At 63.1% G+C, this 10,542-nt stretch overlaps 1 protein-coding gene across 1 annotated transcript; it reads right to left on the minus strand.

Annotated features, from left to right (window-relative positions):
• Positions 1–717: 717 nt before the first annotated feature.
• On the minus strand, positions 718–10,237 carry LOC121333540. The gene is made up of 2 exons (XM_041399968.1): positions 8,395–10,237; positions 718–4,318 (listed from the first exon to the last, which is right to left on the minus strand). Exon 2 carries the CDS (start codon positions 3,140–3,142, stop codon positions 2,186–2,188), a length of 957 nt encoding a protein of 318 aa, XP_041255902.1. The 5' UTR covers positions 3,143–4,318; positions 8,395–10,237; the 3' UTR covers positions 718–2,185.
• Between the last annotated feature and the right edge of the window lie 305 nt (positions 10,238–10,542).

Below are 10,542 nucleotides of genomic sequence, written 5' to 3' on the forward strand. Positions count from 1 at the left end.
CGGGAAACATTTTGGCCGGGAGTTTTGGCTGCTCCCGCTCCTCACGGCCCTCTCCTGACCCGCAGCCATCCCCTGCCGTTCCCGCTCGCCCCTCCACGCTGCATGCTGGCCCGGCTCAGCCCCTCAGACACTGCGGCCGGGCCGGGCCGCTCTGCGGGGCCTCTCCACGCCGCGGCGGGGAAACGCTCCCTCGGGAAATGGAGAAGTAGCGTGGAGTGGGGAGCGTCACGGAGACAGCATGGAGGGGGGAGAGGAGGAGGAGGAGGGGGAGGGGAGAAACCATATGGAGCAGGAGGGAGGGAGGCGACACGGAACGAGCGAGCTGGGAGAGCAGGGGAAGCAGAGGGAAGCCGGGTGGCCGCTCCGGCCCAGGGCGCTGGGGTGGGAGGGGGCGGCCCCCGAGGGGCCTGGGGGGGCTGGGGGGCTCGGCAGCCAGGCCCTGCTGCCCTCCCTCCTTCCCTCCCTCCCTCCCTCAGGGCTGCACTTTCTCTCCAGCTCCCCCACACTCTCCCGGGCACTGCCCTTTATAATTTATTTTTAATTTTTTTCCCCTCCTGCTGGCCTCTTTCCAGCTGTTGTTCCAGGACCGAAAAAAAAATAACAATTAAGTAGGAGTCATGTCTTGTGACGTGCACAATCTCTTCTAACGCCTGAGTTCAATTTTACACAACATTTAATACAAATATTAAAAATCAATAAATCAGGGAGGTTGTTAATGAAATGTTACAGTGAGTGTGTGTCACCAGATAGGATTTTGGTGGGAAACATGTCTGATTTAGCAAAAGCTGAATGCAGTTGTATTATTTATCCTTCTGCTAAAAACAAAAGATAAAGGTGTTCATTAAATCATATCAAATCGAATTAAACTCTATTGGCGGGTCCCTCCAGCAGAACAGAAGTATGAAAAACTGGGGATGGAAAATGAATCTCAATGCATCTCTTGACAACGGAACAGGAATCGGAACGCATTAAAAATAAATCAGAGCGCTGCTGTAGGTCACAACAGAAGGATTCGACTGTAGTGGAATAATGGGACGAGAGACAGAAAGGCAGAGACTACCCTGCAGGTACACCCTGGCACTAGAAGGGGAAGCCAGATATTTTAAACGATAGGTCACTCCAGGTCTGTAAGAAACAGTCTTTACCCCATTCATGCTGCTTCTTCATGTTCCCTTTCCCTGGCTGTCGGGACTGCAGAGCTCCCCAGTTCCTCGGCTTGCTGCCAGCTCGGCATTTTGAGGGATGGTGGCTTTGCCTGTCGCCCCCGATCCCCCGGGCCTTTGCACCTCTCCCTTTCCTCCATCCTGGCCGGTCCCCGCTCTCCCTGGCTCGAATCTGTCGCGCTTTAGCCCGGCCTATCGCACTATTCAGCTGTTCCCCGTGACCCGTGTCAGCCCTTGCAGGAGTCCTTGGGAGCCGTCTGCGGAGCGATCTGCCAAAAAGCTGGCGGCTGCCCGGGCGGTGCGGAGCGGGAGCGCCGCTGGCAGCGGCCGCCGCCCTGCCCGGTGCCCGTCCCGGTCGCAGCCCCCGTTCCTCCAGCTGCCAGGAGTGGCGTGGGGTGACGGGACCGGGGGGGATTCTCCCCTCTGCCATGATGTGGCTGAGAGATGACGGTGGCCTTGTAGCACCCCTGGGAGCCCAGGCCGTGGCTCCGTGGGAACTCGAGGGGCGCGGCTCGCTCCCGTTCTTCCTCCCGGCGTAGCGAGGCCCCAGCTCGGGCCGTGCTACGGTGGGAACCATGGCAGCGGCAAGAGGTCGTCTCCTGCCACCTCCAAGCCGGGAAAGAAAGGTCTGTGACCGCTGGGGCGAGTGTTGCCGGCCTCTTCTCGAGCTCTCGTCCAGCTTCCCCAGGCTTGGACTTCGCTCCCTGCTCTCCTGACACAGCTGCTTTCGTCCTCCCCTGCTGAGGGCAGGCAGGGTCCCTCCCTCACCCCGAGAGCGTTGAGGCTTTTCTGGCCCTGTTAGCAGCTGGATGCAAAATGATGTCCCCTCCGAGCCCTCCGCGAGCAGAGGGGCTGCACAAGCCCTGCTCAGGCAGGGACCGCCTCTCCCCCCGTGTGTGCCTGCGGCGGCCGAGCTGCAGAAAGGCTTGGGAAGAGCGATCGGAGGAGCGGACCCCCGCCCCTCCCTCCCCACTCCCTGCCCGGGCTCGTTCCTGGGGAAAGACGTGAAGGCCAGTCGGGGGTCAGTGCCACTGGAGAAGCTGCGGGATAGCTCTGCCCTGCCGCCTGCAGAGCCGGGAGTGAGCGAGGCGGCGGCGGGAGGCAGCGGGGAGGCTGATGCGCGGCAGCCGCGAGTGCTCGGCACCGAGCCCGGAACGCGCCGAGAGCGGGAGCGCGGCGCCCCCGCGGTGCGGCCAGCGGGGCCGACACGGCCGAGCCCCGGCGGTGGAGGCAGCGGGAACCCCCGGGCATGCCTGCAAACCCTCCGGCAGACGCCGTCTTGCCGCTTCGCGATCGGAAGGCTCCTCTCCCGCTGCCTCCACCTCTCCCTTCCTGCCTCCCCGGGGCCGGCCGTGCCGCACAGCAGCGGTTAGGCGTGCAGCAGCGCCGGAACGCGATAAACAAGGGTGGCCATCTGCCCTCCGCCCGCTGCCAGCCCGCCGGCACTGCTCCTGGCAGCGCAGGGGGTTGCTTGCCCCGGCCCCGCTGCTGTCCCGGGGCCGCGGGGGGCGAGGTGAGGGGTCAGGGGGCCGGAGATGCTCTCCGCGGCCGCTCCGTACGGGGCTGCTCGCTCGCCCCGCGGGCCGTGCCGCGGGCTCATCTCGCCGGGAGCGCAACTTCTGCTCCGACCTGAAGTTGCAGCTCCTCTGTTTGTTTATTTCCCCGGCCGCGGTGGCCGGCTGCCAAGCACGCCGACCTTGCCTATTAAAAACCCATTTCTCTTGCCCTGCGCGGAGCAGCAGTTTGCTCGCCGCGCTCTGTTTTTTCGCTAAAATAAAGCGCTGCAAAGTCTGCTCGGGGGTGCCGGGGGAGGCTGGTAATGGGGGGGGGGTGGTGGTGGAGCTCTGCCCGCTTCCCGCGTCCCTCCGGGGGCCACCGCGGTCCCCGGGGCGCCTCCCGGCGCAGCCCGCTCCGGCCGCCGCCGTACGCCGGGATCGCGGCGGGGCGGAGTGACCGCCCCGGCTCCCCGGCCAAGCCATTTCCTGCCCTCCGGAGCCGCGGCCCCTCGCCGGCGGCCAAGCAGTAGCTGGGTCTGGCTAGGGGACGGCGGGCATCGGGGCTGGGCGGAGAGGTTGGAAAAATCAACACGCGGCAGCGGTGGCGGAGGGCAGCGGCTGATCCCATTAGCCTCGTCAAGCCGGAGCGGCTGAGCCGGAACAGCGGGGTCACCGCTGCCAGGGCGCGCCCCGGGGCGCCGAACGGAGTGGCGGGAGGGCGATGCTGGGTTCCTCCCCTCCTTCCCCCCGTGTCCCTCGGGGTCCCCACGCCCTTATCGGCCGAGACAGCCGAGGAGGCCCGCGGAGGAGTCGTTGCTGCGTACCCACCTCCTCCGGGGGCAGGAGCCCGACAGCTTTGTGCCGCAGGGCTCAGGGGGCCTTTTCTGCTCGCCACTTTGTTCGGCGGCGGCACTGCCCGCCGGGACGCGCTCCGGCCAGCCCCACCCGGCCGGGCCCCGGCTCGCAGCTCCCTCACCCTTGACACTACCCCTGTGCTCAGAGCCTCCTCCAATACCCGAGGGCGGCCTCTCTTCTCTAGGACGATCTAGAAGTCGTCCAAAGCAAGTTGCTTTTAGAGCAGATACAACAATAAAGTATATTGAAATAAGTCTGCGGTTGGTGAGTTTCCAGCGATACTTAATGGCACTCGCGGTAAACAGTCCCTCTCTGTGCGAGCGGGGAAAATCATCCAGACACAAGCACATTCCACCCTCTTTAGGGCTCCCTGGCTGTTATTATAGTTATTGCATTACTCTGGTGTAAGCCTTTTGTAACTAAGCTTCTATAAAGCCCCGCTTACAAGCACCCTGATTAGAATTTTCCTTGCCAGTAACCAAAGGCCACCCGCTTTCCAGTGCTATACAGAGGGAGCCGTCAACAGCCACCCCTCTGAATGTACGCTTTGTTCCTGGCAACAAGGAAACGAGTGGGCTTCTATTGGGGAGAATGCAACCCTTCTTTTAAATATCACACAGCGAGAGCTGATGGGGTACTGGGCTTCGGAGAGGCTGCGATGGAGGGAGAGAGACACGGCGGGGTCACGGGAGCGCGGAGTGGCCGAGCCCTAATGCTACCCACGGAGCGGCTGCCACTCAGCCGCCGGCCGGAGGATCATCTGGCTGATCCCGGCTCAGGGGCGGGCGGGGACGGAGCCAGGGCCTGGAGGGAGAAGAAAAGGAGAACGCCGGATAATGGTTTCCCAGCAGCACACTCCGCTCTGGCACCCTGTCTTCCAGCTCCCCAAGCAAGGGGAGAGCAGCAGCTCGCAGGCCCGGGGTGGACCCCAGTGCAGGGAACGGTGGTGACCTTCCTAAGAGCTCACCAAGCATCCCCATCCCAAACCCTTCCACCCTTCCCACCGCCCCTCCAGGGATGCTTGATGTCCTGGGAAAGTAGTGTAGGACATCGCCATTTCTGCACACAAGGTTCGGCTGCCGGGCACCCCCGTTTCCAGGGAAGAAGAATCCCCTGGTGGCGAGGAAGGAGCCCGGCTCACCCGGGGTGCTCCCTGCGTGCAGCTGCGACCCTGCAGCCGCTCCGGCAGGCGAGCAGGGGGTGAGCGGGCAGCCGGCCCCCTCCGGAGGGCTCCGCAGCCAGCCCAGCTATTGTGAGCGCCCGTCTCGCCGGGTGCAAGCGATTAACTGTGCTGTGTCCAACACGTATGCTAGTGACATTACTAAGGAGGTGAGAGCTTGGCGCTCACAGGGCTGAAATGCTGGGCTTTCGCTTTCGTTCAGGATGTGTGTAACACAGAGTCTTCTCTCAGCTCGTCTGATTTTTAACTTCCTCTAAAGCTCTCTCCCTCTCTTTTATTTCCTTTGCTCGGAGAGCAGCAATGAGAGACCGAGAGGAAACACGCTGCTGCTGCGCAAAATGTGGACCATGTGTGGGAACTATTTACTCAGAGTGCAACTGCAGGCACCAGGCGAGGGGCTGGCAGAACCGGGGGGGCGGTGGAGAGCGAGGCTACGTCTCTCTCGTGCTTCCCCCCCTCCTTGTCTTCCCCAAAGCCAAACCACGTCGCCGTGTGTGTAACGGTGCGTTTTACTGACTTCTCCCTGAGCTTGCGTTGGGGTGCGTTTTTTTGTTGTTTTTTTTTTTTATTTTTTTTTTTTTTTTTCAGTCCAAGGCTTTCACGGTCTGCTTTTGTGCCTCACCCACCTCAAGCCTCAAGCAAAGGGTTAAATCTTTGGAGCCCTGCAAGGAATCAGAGTTAAAAAAAAAAAAAAAAAAAAAGGAAAAAAAAGGCGGGGGGAAAAGGAGTGAGAGCGTGAAGAAGCGGCCAGAGAGGGCTGCACGGTCCCCTGATCATCCTTTTGACGGCTGAAGAATAATAAAAATAATTAATAATAATCCCTAGCCTTTTTTTTCTATTTGGCTGTACCAGGAAGTGCCTCTGGCCTTGAAACTCCCTATTACTTCTCTTTCCCCAACCCCCGTCCTTTCTTTGGGAAGTGAGAAGAAAAAGGTCTGCAGCTGACAAATATTATCCATCCTTTTCATCGATCGGAGCATATACAGATGTGATAGCTTGATGTACGCTGCAAACCGGCTGATCCATCGCTTTCTCCCTCTCTGGCTGGCTCTGGTTCGGCCTCCTCCTCCTCCCCCTTTGTTCTCCCCCCCCGGCGCTGCCTGTTGGAGAGCAGCTCTCCAGAGAGAGCGAGCTATTGCTTTCCTGCCGATAGCCTCCCCCCTTCTCCAGTTTCCAAACAGAAAACAATCCCCGGCCCGAGGAACCTGCGCTGGGCCTGGCGGAAGGAGTTAAACTAGCAGCGAAGAGCGAGATAAGGGGGCAGCTCGCTGCACCATCGCTTTCGAGTCCTGTGTTTAAAAACAAAATATATATATATATATAAAAAAAGAGAAAATAAAAATGAAATTAAAATAAATAATTAACATATAAAAAATACAATTCTTGGCTCCCTGTCCTGCACCATCACGAGGAAAAGAGGTAATTTATCCCGGGGCATTGCCCGACCTGGTCCTGGCGGAGGTGCCCCGAGCCCCGGGCTGACCGGCACGGCACGGCACGGCACGGCTCGGATCTGGCGGGCGGCTGGGACGCGGCTGGCGGCGCGAAGCGAAAGGGTTAAGCCTCCCCTCCACCGCCCTCCTCTCTCGCCAGAGAATAAGCGTTCGCACGAAGCGTTTCTGAGGAGGCAGGCTGCGAGCAGGCCCTTCCAGGGGATCCATGGCTACCTCGGCGCTTGTCACCGAAGCGCTGACCCTCTTCTCCTGGTGCCTTGCGCTGCCGGCGCGGGCCGCTACCAGGCACTTGCAATCAGTTTTCCGAAAGGTTAGCCAAGGTCCCCGGTCCTCGCAGACGGGAGGCATTACGAAACTGCCTTTGTATCTGCAGGAACTTACATTAAAAACAGGCGAGAAGGAGGAGAGGGAGACAGAGCAGCTCTCTCCAGGCGGGGAGCGAGCCCGGGCGGCGGGCCGGGGGCTCTCCCCGGGTGGGTGTGGGGACCCCCCGGTACACCTCTCTCGGCCAGGGCAGCTCGCCCGCGGAAGAGCCGGGGTAGCCCTCCTCGCCAGCCCCCCCGACCTGCCCGGTGCTCGTCCGGTGCCGGGGAGAACCAGCCGGCGGCGGGGCTGCCGCGGCGAAAATGGAGTGGGAGGAGGGAAAAGTGCTATCCGGAGAGCTGTTGTGACAGATGCTAAGCTTTGCCCTACGCGTGCTGGTGAGAGAAGGAGTTAAAAGCAAGCTGCTTTTTCGATCGAGCTGCTTCCCCGAGCGTCGGAAGGAGCGGCTTGCTAGAAAGCCGTCCATCAGCAACCAGTCCAACCTGCCCGTGATAATATGCGATCAACACCAAATCACCCCCGCTAGGCACGATCCATCATCGCTACGATGCAATGGGCCCTTGTATGGATGTGTCTACACGGGGGGCGGGCGGGGAGAGAAGGGGAGGGAGCGGAAAAGAGAGAGGGAGAGCGTGTGTGGATGTGTGTGCGAGGGGGGGACCGCATCATTCACCGGAATGGGAATCGCCGCCTCCCCCGGTTCTCGGCGAACGGAGCTGCCCGAGCCAGCGGAGCCGAAACTTGCTGGGCCGGGGCTGAGCGCGGAGCCTGGCACACGGCCCCGCCGCCGCCTCCGACTGACATCAGCCTCCCCTCCCCCTCCTCGCTCCTCCTGGGCAAGCTTGACTGGCGTAAAATTAATAATTAATAGGGTGAAATTGATTAAAGGGCTGGGCGCGAGATGGGGGCGCTCGGAGAGCCCTTCCCCTCCCCGGTCGCTCCGCATCCGCCTCCCCGCCGGCAGCGGCCCGGGAGCGGGGACTGGCCGCCGCCGGCGAGCCAGGGGAGCTCCGGGGCAGCTCAACCCGAGCAGGAAGGAAAAGGGCGGCGGGGACCGGGGAGGAGGAGGAAGGCGGCGGCTGCAGCAGCCAACCCCGCTGGGTGGCTGGCTGTGACCGAGATCGGCCGCACGGGCAGCGGCGGCGGCAGGCGGGGGCTGGCCCGGGGCCGGCTCGGCTCGGCTCGGCGCAGCTGGGTGTGTGTGTGCATGAGTGTGTGTATGTGTATGTGTGTACAAAGCCGGGTCCCGGGAGCTGCCCGAGGGCGGTGCTCGGCAGCACAAGGCCAAACCCCCTGGGCCCCCCCGCTTCTCCCCCACCGTGATCAGTCTCTGCCACGGAGGGAGTGGGGAACCGCAGGGGACGCGGCCGGGCCAACGCACGCCTCAGCCTCCAGCCCCGCGGAGGTGGGAAAGGGTTAAACGTTGGAGGGAGACGGGGAGGAGGACGGGGGATGGGGAGCGAGGGAAGGGGGGCCGCCGAGCGCAGCGCTGAGCGCAGGGAAACCACAGCGCACCTGGGCTCGGCTCGGGAGCCGGAACGAGCCGCCGCCTCCTCCTCCCTCTTTCCCTCCCTCCCGCCCTTCCTCCAGCTCGGTGCCTGCTTGGCCCATATCGCGGCTCTATCTCTGCAGCAGCGGGAGCTCAGCTCCTCTGTTTCTATCTAGCTGCTCCCTCTAACCCCAGTGACCCAGATAAGAGCGGCGGCCTCCCCCCACACCCCCGCCCGCGACCGCGCCGGGGGCCCCGCTCCTGCTCCTCACCGGCCCCCCCTGCCCCCCGCGCCGCCTCCCCGCGGGGCCGTCCCCGGCCGGCCGCCCCGGCCCCAGCGGGCTCCTCCCGGCCCCAGCGGGCTCCTCCCGGCCCCAGCGGACTCCTCCCGGCCCCGTGGCTCCGGCCCCGACCTCCGCGGGAGGCAGCAAACCTGGCCCCGCGCCCGCCCCCTCGCTGGGTTCTTTCCCTGCCGGCTGGGGCGGCGCTGCTCCCCGGTGCCCCTCTCGGACGGATTGGGGTTATTGTTTGCCTACGCTGCGTCAGCCCGCCGTCAAAATAATAATTAAAAGCAAAACAAACACCCCGATCCGGTCTTTCCTGGACACGCGGGTCGGAGCCACCGCAGTCCAAGTGTTGTTATTCCCGGCTGGAAATAGCCCTGGCTCCGCCCTGGACAATCGCCTGTCAGAGGCCTCTTCTCTCCCCTCCCTGGAGGCCCTTCCCTGCCCTGCTTTATTTACTTTTGAAGTGTCTGGATGGATGGAGAACTGCGAACGGCACTTTCTTCCCCCGGCTCCCTCCTGCACCAGGGCTCCGCCGGAGCCTCTTACCGCACCCGGCGCTCCGCGCCAGCGTGACCCAAGATAACCCGGCCCCGGAGAGGCCAGGGCGATCGGGGGAGGGCGCTTAACCAAACCAAACAGATCGATCCGTCCCCAGCCGAGGCCACGGAGACCCAGGGCGGTAGTGGGGGGTATCGGGGCACCCCTCGCAGCAGCTCCCGGACGGGCGGGGGGAGCCGCCGTCCCAGAGCAGCCCAGCCCGCCCGCCGGGGAGGGAGGGCGGAAGGGAGATCGCGGCAGGGCCCGTAACGACACAAGGGATAAACACCAAAGTTATCACCAGCCGTGACCAAAATAAATGCCTGTGATAAAAAAGCACTGACAGGATGATCCATTACGCGGGTGTCACTGCCTACAACGAGGTTCAATCAGATACGCCGGTTGCCGTGGACAACGGGGGAAGCGGCGGTACCGGGCTGACGACTTTTCTGGAGAGGCGGGTGGTGGTTGCCATCAGGGAGGTGACACGGCGCGATCTGCATGAGGGTGGCCCGGCATCGCGGGAAGGGACAGACCGCACCTTCCGCGGCCGCCGCTCGCCTTGCTCGTCCGGGAGGCAGCCCCGAACCTCAGGGAGCACATCCTCAGGGAGAGGAACGTCTTCCCTTACAGGCGGCCCCGCGGATGTGCACACGCCCTCGCATCTGGGATGCGGTCGGGTCCCTGGCCGGTTCGTGCCCCCCTCGCCCCCGCAGTTGCGGGGCCGGGAGCGCGGCACGGCGCCCCACGTCCCTCCCCAGCCCCGCGGTGGAGATCAATGAACATTTGTTCCGTGCGGCGCGACCGTCTTGCGAGCGGTGCCCTGTTAATAGTGGGGAGAGGGGAGAGAAGAAAGGCTCTCTGCGGACTCCTGCGCACGTCCTCGCCTCCGGCGGAGCTGCTCGCAGGTGCCGGAGCGGGGGCAGCGGGGGCCGGGCTGGCTGTCAGCGCCGCCGGGAAGAGCCGTACCCCGGGGCGTCGGGCTAATCGCCCGGCAGGCCAGCTCGGCGGTACGCCGCGGCCCCGGGCGGTGCGATTAATGAAGGCTCAGAGGCAGTGGGGATGGGCTAAGGGCCAGTCTCCCTTATGCCACATTCCTCTGGATCGGGCCGGGCCGGAACTTGCCCCACATCGGGGAGGGGGCGGCGGGAACAACGTCCTCCGGGCCCGGGGGGGACCAGCCCTTCTGCCCCGGCCCTCCGCATGAGCGAGCAGCCTTTGGGAACGGCCGTGCCCCAGGTGGGGCATGCCAGGGAACAAGAGACGATGCCTCTCCACGCCCGCGGGAGGAGCGATGCCAGGGCCCTCCCCGCCGGTGTCACGGTGCGTGACACGCCAGCCCCGTGTCTCTCCGGGGTGAGAAACTTCCTGGCTGCTAGCGACGGGTGGCTGCGCCGCTGCTACGCATCTTTCGGTCCCGAGATTCCCCCCCACCCAGCGTAAATGCATCCCCCCCCGCCCTCGCCGCCCCCTTCCCGTCACGATTTAATGCTTTTCATGTTCTTCGGCAACTGCGTTTCCGCAGAGAAACCCCGGCGCGCTCGCAGCTCGGCTGCTCAGCTGTATTGTGGCGAGCTCAGGCACAGCCGGAGTGAATCCATTACGCCTCGATCCTACAATACAGGTTTATGCGGATACCCTCTGATTTACATTTAAAACAGTGCACGGGCATTGTCTGCGAGCCTGAAAAAAAAAAAAAAAAAACAAACCCAAAAAAAAAAGGAAAAAAAAAAAAAAAAAAAAACCAACACAGCCCC

The sequence above is a fragment of the Onychostruthus taczanowskii genome, unplaced genomic scaffold (genome assembly GCF_017590055.1).
Source record: "Onychostruthus taczanowskii isolate IOZ18803 unplaced genomic scaffold, ASM1759005v1 scaffold17, whole genome shotgun sequence".
Taxonomy (NCBI): Eukaryota; Metazoa; Chordata; class Aves; order Passeriformes; family Passeridae; genus Onychostruthus; species Onychostruthus taczanowskii.

What these genes read in the sequence shown, in the direction of transcription:
- LOC121333540 (XM_041399968.1), bottom strand. Translation starts at nt 3,142, where the DNA reads ATGGCTTGGCCGGGGAGCCGGGGCGGTCACTCCGCCCCGCCGCGATCC.